The 12,653-nt window shown below is 40.7% G+C and overlaps 1 protein-coding gene across 1 annotated transcript in view; it reads left to right on the top strand.

Annotated features, from left to right (window-relative positions):
- Positions 1–12,653, top strand: part of ADAMTS6 (ADAM metallopeptidase with thrombospondin type 1 motif 6) — a 2,426,739-nt gene that overhangs the window by 215,215 nt on the left and 2,198,871 nt on the right. The window contains exons 2-3 of the mRNA XM_069627350.1: positions 3,377–3,765; positions 4,486–4,853. Coding sequence (XP_069483451.1) covers positions 3,669–3,765; positions 4,486–4,853 — 465 coding nt within the window. The 5' untranslated portion in view covers positions 3,377–3,668. The remainder of the gene's footprint in view (positions 1–3,376; positions 3,766–4,485; positions 4,854–12,653) is intronic.

The following is a 12,653-nucleotide window of genomic DNA, read 5'->3' as shown; positions in this document are numbered from 1 at the left end:
GACTTCAATGTCACAGCCCCACACACTAGAATGCCCTTTCTCCGTGCATTGGTTTTTCCCACTATTTGGTCACAACGTGCTCTAAAGGGTCGGGGTTCGGCTCATATACTTAGGTTGCCATGGGATTCAACAATTTCAGGACACTCCACCATTCCACGCTGCCTGAAGAGCGAGACAACGGCTCAAGCAGCCATCAGGTCAGCGCCTCTTGGTGGTCTCAAGGAATGCACATTTTTATTACTATCACAGACATGTTTGATACATTGGTGGTCATTCTTATGTTCCCAAAATGCACTTTGTTTATTATGCAAAGCAGCCAGCATCCTATATTCCGGGCACCCACATTATTGGACACCACGCTCAGCCCCTCAGTCCCAGACACACCACTGACAAATACCACCAGACTGGTGAGAGAACATCCCATCACCCAAATCATGTTTTGGATTTGAAGCGTTTTCAGTGTATGTTCTTTTAAATATTTTCAGATGTGCCAAGTGCTTGTTACAATGACAGTTCATGTACAATAGGAGGGCTTGTTTTTCAATTCCATTAGGGATGCCACGTGTCATCTGCATTGAGGCATTGTCCAATCCTATATTCAGGGCCCCCACATTAATGACACCTAGCTTCGCCCCTCTATAACAAAGCAACGTTCCGGTTGCACAGCGGGAATGGATCTTTCATATCCCAGTGCAACCAGAACATTTATTTCTGAAAGAAATGATTTCATTCAGAAGTCGAGCTCCGACATTCAGAAGCCTTTGGAGGCTAGACGCTCCTCCAGGACATGGCGCTGCAGGGCCCCAGCACAGCGGGGCCCCGTTACGCCAGTGGCCTGATACACAAGAATCCAACCTTTACGTTCTTCTCAGCTTTCCTCGCGATAATCTAATTTTCAATAGCAGTCACTTCATAGTGCAACTTCAAAGAGATTTTATATGGCTCATACCATCACAAAGTAAAAACGTAACATTCAATCATATAATATGTCTCCAATTACCCCTTTCATAGGCAAGGTGATTATATTCTAAAAACAAAACTTTCTAAAGTTTTGGTATTCCATATTGTCTAGAGCACACAATTGTAAAGGGCCACAATCTCTATAACGCCATGTATATCCCACCTGCTGTTTTCTAGAACCAGGTGTGTCACCTTTGGTTTTCTAAAATAGCTACTCTGGGTTTCAAGAGTACTGAAGACCATTCTCCCAGTTGGTTGTAAGTATGACTCAACGAACCTTAATACAACAGCCATTCTAGTCCTCTCTTCCTGGATCAGTTTGTTCATAGGCCTGCAAGTGCAGCAAAGCAAATGGTATTGGTTTGCACCTCTTGTAAATTATTTAGTCCTAATGTACATGTCAATGAACTGTCATAATGTGTGAATGAGGGTCATCCTATGCCTCTGACGGACAAAAAGAAGGCTGCTAAGCAGGTTGTTTTGATATTTAGGCAGTGTGTGGCCTAGGTTAAAGCTCAGGTCTAGAGTTTAAAAGATGAATTGTATCTAGCAGGACCAGTGCAGGGCCCTACCTACAAAAGGTGCCAAGGAAGGAAGAACCTGGAGAACAAATAGTATTACCTAAACCAACAAACATTCATTCCTCATTCACGTTTCAGACTCAATGCCCCGTATATCACTTTCCGTTTACAAAAACAGACATATATTTATTTTTATTCATACTATATGTTTTTACTTATCATTTGAACATTCAACAATCCATTGCACATATGTTCCCTTCTTATATCTATGTTCTGCCCAAACAATACAGCCACCCAGTTTCCAGTTCTCAAAATAGGGGCACCATATACTAAATCCCACATATGCCTGTGCATGTAAACTACCTTTTGTGTTGATAATTTCCATGAAAATAACAAACCTGGTAGGTTTCTTTCCACCTGAGCAATCAGGAAAGTGTGTCAAGAGGCATCAATGTGCACAGCACGTTCAAACTATAACAACATTAAATCTCGTTCAATAAGATGGAAAGCCTAACAGGGTAGAACACAGACTAGTTATGGTCACAATTACATAAAATTAGTTATGGCACAATGCTATGGAAATATATATCCCTACCTTCTTTTTGTTTATTCTGGCACCACATTCAGGTACTTTGCCATCTAAAATGTGATATTTAGGATCCCTGGCACGCATATCTTCCCTTAATACCTTCACCTCTGTGGGGAGAAAAGTGGCACAATCCTGTCATCCCGTGACAATGGATTACTTCTCTTCTTTGAAAACATATACAACTAGTGAATCATATCCCAGAGGTTTGAGATTTGTTTCTTGGTTATTTTATTAAATACACTTAGCTTAGGACCAACACATGATGTTCTGAGGGGGGTAGAACGTGGAATGCAACACCAGAACTAAGAAGAAAGAAGTGGACAGAAACCAATCTCAAGAGCATGCGGGTGGATTATTTTAGTTAAATTAGACATGGGATTTGAAACTGCCCGAGCAGATGATGCATGCAGTTGGGCTAAACATGTTGCAAGAAAAATATTATTCTTTGTATGTTTCTTGAAAAATTTCTTTAGAGATGCATTGGAGAAAATACTGAATTTGTGATGACTTTTTACTGTTGCTTGTTTACTGCTAGGAAATGTGTTGGAATTTGCATGGATTTTAACTCCATTCAAGATCTATTTAATTCTTCTATTATATTGGCCTGCCATTCGGATTCATAGAGCACCCAAAAGGCTTGCTCAGAATTGTGATATTTGCAGTTGGGAGCTCCTCTCTAACTCATTTGGTGTACTTATTACCCTCATACCCAACTCAGCTAGAGCTGTAGCACTGGAGATCGACCAGTGAAAAACCAGGATCTCTTTATTTCCTATACAAAATACACCCATACACATAGAAAACAGCTATACAAACACTTGAGTTAACTTTTCATGTTTAACAAATTATGCCCCACTCATCAAAACCTCATTCCCTTCTTCAGATGAAATATCGAAAATCATTCTTAGAGTTATTTTGAAATTTCTTGTTTTCTCTGCCTCTAAGTAACTCAAATTGCATGCTTTCTGAAAAAGAGTTCTCACTTTGTTCGCCTGTAGTAGGCAAATATGAAACACACTATTTATAAAAAAAATAACATTAGATTTGTAATTATTTCTTTTTTCTTATTAAACCTTTTCATCAGCTGAACAGGTAACTTCTGGGGTTCTGACCTATAGTCTGAAGACAGAGGACAATTATTGTGTTGGTCACAGACTTCTGTCACAATTAGAACAGCACACATATTATTGTACACTTGTATTGTATTGAAACATGGCAATACATTCTTTAATCATTACATGACTTCTTGAAACTTCATTGAATTGGATTTTTCTTTGAAGTAACTGCATCTTTCTTTAAATTTCAGGTAACAAAGTGGCCCCTGTCAAGTAATCGTCCTGTTTAAATGTATGCTGATATTTTAAAGGATTCGTATGAATGTAATTCTATTTTGGGAATGAAGAAAATGAAACCAAACAGAGAAGAAAGAGCACATTATTGGACAGGCGGATTGCCTGAGAAAGAGTTTAACATCTATTCATTTGTTCGGAATGAAATTTGAATAAATGGACTTGTTATGGTGCGATTCTGGAGTGGAGGTAACTTTTTAGGATACACGTAGCCCCCTCCAGAGACCTTTTCTTCAGTTTTTCTAAATTATGGAAGTTTTGTGGATGACGCTGACCTGGAGTTTTAGCCTAATCATGGCTTTATCGGAATTTCACAGTGACAACAGGCTTTCATATAGTTCTCAAGGTAGGGTTCCACTGTTTCAGCCGATCTGCTAAGACACAGTCAATATGATGCTCTTATTTTTTCAACAGCATTTTAGTAGGGGGATTGATTGTTCATTGGCATAAAACCCTATGGTTGAAACAGGTTTTATCTCTAAATTATCAGTTGAATTTAACCCGTAGCCACACCCTCTTTTGATTTAAGGCCGCCTTTTGGAATATCTTTAACGCTATACCTGTTCTAGTGTTACAATAAGTTACAGGTTCGCAACTGTGTTAAAACCTCTGTAAACATTGAATCAATATCATAGTAGCTATTTCCATCTTGATGTAAGGTGGCCCTAATTATTTATGTGGGAAAGTTCATGAAATATTTCTAGTGCATTCTGACCCTAGAAATCAATGATTTTTACAATAATTTGACCAGGTGGAACAGGTACTAAATTGTAGCGGGTAATTAAATGCTGCATGTGTGTGGTGTTTGTTTCATTTATAATAATTGATATAAAAATGCAAATGTTTCTTTGAATCATGTTTAGGAGTAAAGGATGTTTTCAGAAAGATTTCCCTCAGACAATTTTGTATGAAATGTGTCTTTCTTTGGGATGAAATGTTGGCGGTTGGGTTTTGATGAACTGATCCAAATGTGTACTTTGTGTGGTCTACTACTTGTCATGTCCTGTTGTATTTTCTTTTCTTTTACACCTACTTCCCGGACTGGATCTACTTTGTGATAACAAAGAGGAATTCCTGTACTACCTTGAACACTACCAGCTGACCGTGCCCATAAGGGTGGATCAAAATGGAGCCTTCCTCAGCTTTACTGTGAAAAGTGAGAAACACGCACGGAGGAGAAGGAGGAGTGCGGAGCCCAACGATCATGAACAGGGAGGGTCTACATTATTTTTCAAACTTTCTGCCTACGGCAAGCACTTTCATCTAAACTTGACTCTGAACACGGAACTAGTTTCCAAACAGTTTACAGTGGAGTACTGGGGGAAAGATGGACCCGAGTGGAAACATGATTTTATAGATAACTGCCATTACACAGGAAGCTTGCAGGACGACAACAGCACGACCTACGTGGCTTTGAGCAACTGCAATGGTTTAGTGAGTATACCCTTTTAATTGCTTTATCTAAATGTGGCATTGTCTGGTTTTGGGTCGTATGTTGCACATTTATTTTAGTGATGGCAGATGTAATGGGCATACTGTCTTATTGAATACTGGTCCTACAAAGCTGTCGGACAAAGCATAATATGAATCATGTAGAGATCCTCCCAGATCTGTCTGCTAATCTGCTTATTATTGCCATGGCAAATGGATGCATCCAAGTGGCCTATTTAATGCGCATTAACAATTTACAGTGCATGAAGTGCATCCTGCTTCCTCCTATGCAAGCATGTATTAAGCCAATTCTTCACTGACCTTCATACAGCGATACTTTTATTCTTTTTGTTACGTTCCCACTCTTTTGTTTTTTTCTGCACACCTTGCAAAATTCTTTTTTTTAAGTATGTCCTAAATAATCTTATTAAAACAGCTTTTTCTCATTCTTTTGCCTTCTATCCCTTGGCCTAGATCTTTCTTTTCCAGGTTCCTCTGCAATGATCTCTTATTGTTATCATCCTCTATCAGGCTATTGCATTGCATTTTATTTAGCATTGTTTCTTACAAGAAACGATATAATTTATTTACCTGTGAATTTTATTCATTGAAAAAAATAAAATGTGTGTGTTTTAAGAATGCTTTTATACAAACAAAGTGAAGAAAATAGGGTGCATCGCAGGTCGATAATTGCAATCATTGACAAAGCGTTCTTAAGATCAATATTTCTTATTCATATTTAGATTGTACAAAAATTGATGTATGCTTTCATTTACTCCTCCTCTCTGACTTAACATTATGATTGTGCTTTAAAGTACTCTTAATTTAAAAGTGCGGTCAGAACCTCAATAAATATATCCCAGACTTCACTGCTCTATATCGTCTTTGTTTTTAAGTCTCCTTCACGGGAAAGTGTATGTGCTTTAGGATTGGCATTGCCTTCAGGTCTTGCGCTCTCTGAAATTGAAGGTCATCAATAACTCAACGTCACTGCTCAGGTTTAGAGGGCCTGCAGATCTATTATGGCTATTTAAGCGAGAGTGTAACACAAAGATACAGAGAAAACAGTAAGGGAGAAAGTATAATTGACAATCCTCAAATAAAGTGTCATAATTCTCGTCCTTTGCATGAAATCCTCAACAAATAAAGTGTGTTTTCATGCCTAACCAAACGGATAAAATCAGCACATGTCTCTATTTTGCAATGTTAGAAACAAAACTTTCCAGTGAAAGATGTCAGCTCTTAGCCATTGGACTTTTCATCTGGGTTCTTCCATCTGTAAGCATCCGTCATGTTAGGAACCTGTTCACATTGGTGCCCAAATCCAATGTGGAACCTAATCCTTCCTCTGTACTGTCTCTCACAGATCCTTCAAAATCTAATCTCTAACAGGACTTAGGTCAGGAGAAATATGGCAGGCAGAGGTGGTGCACTACCAGTACTCTCACACAAATCAAGTACAGGTAGGGTTTACTGGGTGGGTATGAAAAGTTGCTATTTCATAAACTATTAGGCCCTCTAACTGTAACTAGCTGAACCCACAGTGGTGTGACTAACCCTTGACAACGGTGGTGTGCCACCTATCTAGGGTGAGGGAACAGAATGAGGCTAGCCCTATTCTAAGCTGCTTTCAAATACAAGGACATACAACTGTGCGTGTCCTAGTACTGAGTTCTAGCAGGAAGGAAAACAGACTTTTATATTCCTGCTCTTTTGAACTCCGATTTTTAAAATGTATAAAAATTGTAGACAAACAATACATGTAAAAATGATACAGGGTATCCTGTTATTAATGGGATGACCTTTCTTATCTCGGGTCGACCGGTTTGTGCCGTGAAACGGTAAAGCCGCAGCAAGGAAGAGATGCCAGGGATCCACATGAATAGATACGAGCGGACCTACGATTTCTGGAGGTGAAATCAGTAACCCTGAAACCACTAAGGCCACCCAAGCTTCCTGCTGAACCAGACATGAGTTGTGTCTATAATACTAGGTATTAGATGCCCAGAGTATGCGGGAAAGAGCATTTCTTTTACATTTTGAAGGCCTTAAAGAAAGTGGCAAAACAATAGCCACTGAAACCGGCGGAATCGAATTAAGAAGGAACAGAGTTACAGTTGGAGGGCCTAATAGGTTATGAAATAGCAACTTTTCCTAACCACCAGTAAACCCTACCTTTACTTGAATTGTGTGAGAATACTTCTGGGAGTACATACAGGGTATAAAGCCGTCGATGATCCAATATGTGTATTTGTGCACTACCAGTGCTGTCAGGACAAGAATGTTCTCAGCTAGCACCTGTGAAAGGAAAGTGTGATGAATATGATGATGTCATCACTCCTTTCCCTGAGTTAGCCTCTCCCTATATGACCAGGGGACGGCAGCCGATACCTGATCTTGACCCTGGGGGCGGCTATGTGAGGGAGCACCACCTGGGGGAAGTGACAATCGGAGAGATAGAATGACATCATTGCGGAAAGTCACATGCCCCCATTCCCTTCTGGGGATGTTTCCTCTTTTCCCCAGAATTTAACAGCGTATTGTCATATTCCTCCCCAACTCCTTGATATATCTATTTGGTTTCCTCCCAAAATCCTGTTAGGGACCATAGACTGACTACTGAGACGAGGAAGAGGGCAGGAGCAGTGAGGATCACTCCTAATGGTGCTGGGTAGCCACTTCCTCAATATCATTCATGAGGCGGAACCACTACCACCGACACGAGAAAGAATAACAAAGTAATGATGATTACTAAGACTGGGCATCCAACGCAATGGTCTAGATGTTGGAATAGAAATAACCGAACCACGAACTTTAAAAGTAAGTCAACCACAGCTGTCAGTGAGAAGGAGAGGAGGGAGCTGGAGATGCTGGTCTGACAGTTGGGGCATTGCAAAGCCAGGTGCCACACAGAGGGAAGGTATGCTGCGGCAGACGGTGGGGAAGCTCGAAGCCGGTGCTGGTGATTCACTGCGAGAAAGAGGAGAATGGCAGGAACCGTGCACCAAAGAAGGAGGCACGGTAGCAAGACTGTGCCTATCAGGACACACACCGAGCCAATTCTGAGAAGACAATGGAGACAAAGTAAGGCCAAAGGCAATCAGTAAGCCCAGGGAAAGTATAATGGTTACTGGGTTGCCGGCGTATGGGAGCCATAATCCAAAACCTCTACAGAGAGAAAGTTTTGAAAGCGCAGAGAAGCCAGAGACTACTGAAGATCCTGAATCGCATAAGGGGTATGACGGATGGTCAAGCAGGATATGGCGCTTCATAGAAATGCAGCGAGAAAGCAAGTTGGAAGCCATTAAACAAATGAAAGTTGTGAACGGGTCATTGACAAATAAAAGCATTTGTCAACCAAGTTGTGAGCGAGTCACTGACAAAGGCATTTGTGGACCAAGTTGTGAATAGGTCATTAATGTCCCAGCTGAGGAAGTCAAGTTAGTGTGTTGTATAGTAAAGTCCTGGCAGAGAGTAGACAGGTGAAGTCAAGTTAATGTGTTGTGTAACAAAGACCTGGTAGAAGAGTATAGTAGGTGAAGTGAAGTTAATGCGTTGTGCAACAAAGTCATGGCAGGAGAGTTTCTCCAGGTGAAGTTAAGTTAAAATATTATGTAGCAAAGTCCTGGCAGGCGAGTATACCAAGTAAAGTTAAGGTTAAAGTACTATATAACAAATTCCTGGCCGGAGAGTATAGCAGGTGAAGATACGTGTGGATAAAAATGGTGGCATATCTCAAGGAAAGTTGATGCCTTTGAGAATTATGAACTGTGAGAAACGGATCTCAAGAAAGACACTTTCATTGTAATTGTGAACTGTGAACCAAGTGCATGAAGGAAAGCAAAAGTCCTTAAGAAGAAGTGTACCTTAACGAATGGCGGTAAAGAGAAAACTAGGGGAAGGGAGTGATTTCCCCCAAGGAAGTGAATACTCTATATGTGTGAAAAACTTTGTTGGATTTGAATTTTTATGTTGATCTTTGGTTATTTGAACACTTGAAGAAAACAAGAGACAGTTCCCTTTGCGCCTTAGGGTTACTTTAGAGTGTGCGGGCCAGAGTAGGATTTGGACACAGGACTGACTCCTTGTTTGGACATCTTGACACCGAGAGACCAATTAGTTTATTTGGTTGAAGTAGGGAAATTCCTTCTAGATAAGGGATAGTGAGGCGTTTTCCAACCACCATTTATTTTAATAAAGGTTTATAGCCACAAACATGTCTCCTCTGTGTCTGTGTCTCATTCCTGGCTCCTCACAGAGGAAACACCATAAATCCCGAAAAGGACAACATGGCCTCCTGACTTGATTGTTATCACCCCTACCTCCAGAGCCTTCCCTCCAACCTGAGAGGGGTGTCCAAGAACACCCCAGCAGGGGCTGTGCTAGGACTAGGGGTAGGGAAAAGCATATACTGTCACTGTGCATCAGTAAAGAGAGTAGCCAACATCCTCTGCGGGAGGTGGCTAATCTCTTTCATCTGCCCAGGAGGGGTTTACCAATGTCACATATATTTTATTGATAGGCCACTGCTCACACTATCCAGTAACCCTTCATATGTGTATTAAAAGACATGTACCAAATAGATCACAACAATACACAATGTATTTAGATAGATGCCCCACACTTAATGCGCATGTTCAAATAAATCACTCAGTAATGAACACTCAATGAATGCTTCTAACACTCTCATGTAAAAAGTAAATATTTTAATTATGAGAAAAAAGTAATAAAAAACATTGCTAACAGTATGGTCATTATGCACAACACACTTAGAATGCAAAAAAGTAATTATTGAAAAAGCGGAAATCATTGTCAATGCCTCTACCTCTAATCAAGACTTAGACTGATCAACCTTCTTCAAGAAATCATAGACAGCTTAAAAACCAAATACCTGCCTCACCAGGTCATGCTCGGTGACATCATTAATTTGCTAGGCAATCTTCATAGAAGCTCCTGCTTGATCATTAACCTCAATACCTTTCTCAATGTGATATCAATGAAGGGTAAAAAGCCACTCATATTCACTAACTGTAGATGGTAGGGAGATGAGAGCTGAAGAAGACTGGATAGTTGAAGCAGTTTAGACAATTAAGGAACAATGCAAATAAATTGCCAGAAATTGGTTAAAATATCAAAAGCCATCTTTCAAAGCACCATCAACAAAATTAAAATAGGAAGAAATGCTTTAAAATGTGGGTAAACCATGCTGCCTGCACTGGTGAACTGCTTTGACTGTGGGGGGGAGAGTACTAAATTACTCCCCATACTGCTCAATCAAAATCAGAGTTCTGCTAAAAAATCCATAGACAGAGTTCTTTGGGGGCTCAAAATGTCTCAAAACAGCCAAAAATCCTGCCACGTGGCTCCAAAAGCCAGTAAGTAAAAAGGAGTGAATTGACTCCTCCCTTCTGAAAGGCCTCTGCTTCTCTGCCTGTTAGTCTACCCCCTCGTCTGTCTTCCTGCCAGCTCCTCTGCTAAACTACTACGAGTGGTGCTTAAAGCCTGCCTTATTTATACTATCTGGGCCTTCACTGTTCATGCCTACAGCAGCCAAAAGATGGCTAATGAAATGGGAGGGGAGCCTTCCTCTGTAGCAGTGATATCAGAGAACAGCATCTAGCTTGTATCCCCCAAGCAAAAAGTATCAGTGAACAGCATCTAGTTTGTGTCAACTAAGCAAGGTCGGCTTAGCACATCCAGCAACCTATGGGTTCTCAACAACTTTTTATCTGTGATCAGGATACAGCTTTTGTGCATTGTTATATTGTTATTGTTATTATTTGTTTCTTAAACGCTGCAGCCTGCAGGCATCACAGCACAGAGAGGACAGATCAAAGAAAGAATAGAAGGAAGAAAGAAAAGAACACTGCATTGGAAATTTAAGAGAATAAAATGTTGAACAGTTTCACTGTTACATGTCATGACGAAATAGAAAGATATCAGGATCAGGCGGAATCCAGTTGTGATGATGTAGAACACTGATGTGATCCCCTAACCTATGATTCCAAAAAAAGTCCAAAATACCTTTCAATGGATTGAAGGAAAGAACTGTCTTTGTTAGCCAGTTCGAAATGGATCAGTGTTCTCTCTGTTTGATGTTTCTACAAACGTCTCTGTCGTGCAAGTGATGTGTATCTTCATATCCAGGAGGTATGCCAGTCCCACTGATAGCAGAGGGAACATCAGAGGTGATAGGTTCACTTCAGGCTAGTTCAATAGCACTAGCACAGCCAGCACTGGGATGAAGAATGATGCTGCAACATTTTATCACTTTTGAGACAGTGATCAAGCTGGCAATCCCCAAAGGCAAACCACCGCATGAAGCATTAAACTGCACAATGTAGGATACATTAGGTAGTAGTAGAACTTTACTAATGAAGGTTTCTATTTCAATTGCACTCAGCATGCACTTGGTTGAGTTTGAATTCTGCTCACATGGGCTGATCTTGGAAATGTCCTGGCATCTTGTATGGGGTATTCCCACACAGTCCTCCAGGGAATACAGTTGCACTGTAGAGTCTTCATGATTCACACAGGCATGGGTATAGGGCAACTCATAGATGGTTTGTATCCATTGCTCGTCAACTTGATGCATGGTGCCCCCGGACTGCAGTTCTTCACACAGCAGTAGTGTTTCTGCTGGCACTGGAATGTCTGGATCCCATGCAATGTCCTTGAGAATGGGTCTTTAACCCACGCCAATACTCCTTAGAATGTTTTCTTGAGTACACTCAGCAACGTGTAGGTAAACTCTAAAATGGCCTGTCTTTGAGCTTGACTTGATAGGTTCAGTTCTGTCAACTGCTCTGCTCATGTGATGTTAGACCAGTCTGCAACACCTGAGAGAGTGTGTCCAGGAAGTCTGTGATCTTGAGAAGTTCAACAATTGCATTTTGTTCACCCTGTAAAGTTTCCAAGTCTTCTTGGACGATCTGGACCATATCCACTACCACATCTGTTAGCTTGTAGATTCCCTGCTGTAATGCAATGAAGTTGTCATCAGCTGCAAAATGGCTCATCTCGATGGGCAGGACAGCCAGTGCTTGGATGTTCTGGACTGCTTTCTTCAAGGTAAGTTCGGCTTCGTTTGTCTCCCTTTTGGCCTGAACCTTTTCTAGGGGACCTATCCTGTCTGGGATTGCTGACCTATTTCCTGACCCCTTCCCCATGTGTCTATTTCACTAAAAACCTCATGTAAAGGTGCTCGCTTTACCATTAGTTGTCATGCTCTGCCTATGGAAATAGAATAGGTTTGTGAAGCCTATGCTGTGTAAATCCCTACACTTAAACCTGTGTACCTATTAGACATTCATTGCCATCAAGATTCCAGTCTACTGGAATACCTGCGGAATTTGTAATGTGTTCATATTTGTTTTCTTTTATTGCTACGTTAAGCTGTGCAGTAATCCACCAAAGTTTACCCTCCTTGACTTCCCAGTATGGATATGCAGATAAATGGGTTGAACTACACATTACCGCAAACTGAGTCTGATCAAGGAAAAACATCAAATTTGCATTTCGACATGCTACATCTAGAGTGACTGTTCCATGTGCTTGCCATAATTCACTCCCCTGATGTATTAAGAGGGACTGTGCCTTGCCATCTTTTCTCTGTCATTGAGGCATAGAATGTTTTATCATTGACCACAGAATGTGTAGACCACATATACTTGCCATCTTTAAGAGGTGGGGGGAATATATATAAATTGTGCGCTTTATGCTCTCCCTTGCCCTGCTCTCATAGGGTTCAGTCTAACTACTGCATTAATTTCCATTATATAGAAAAGAAAGTTGTCAATAAAT

Source organism: Ambystoma mexicanum, chromosome 6p, assembly GCF_040938575.1.
Source record: "Ambystoma mexicanum isolate Mex_15411 chromosome 6p, UKY_AmexF1_1, whole genome shotgun sequence".
Lineage (NCBI taxonomy): Eukaryota > Metazoa > Chordata > Amphibia > Caudata > Ambystomatidae > Ambystoma > Ambystoma mexicanum.
The sequence above is the reverse complement of the archived record's forward strand: the minus strand, read 5'-3'. Positions and strand labels throughout refer to the sequence as shown.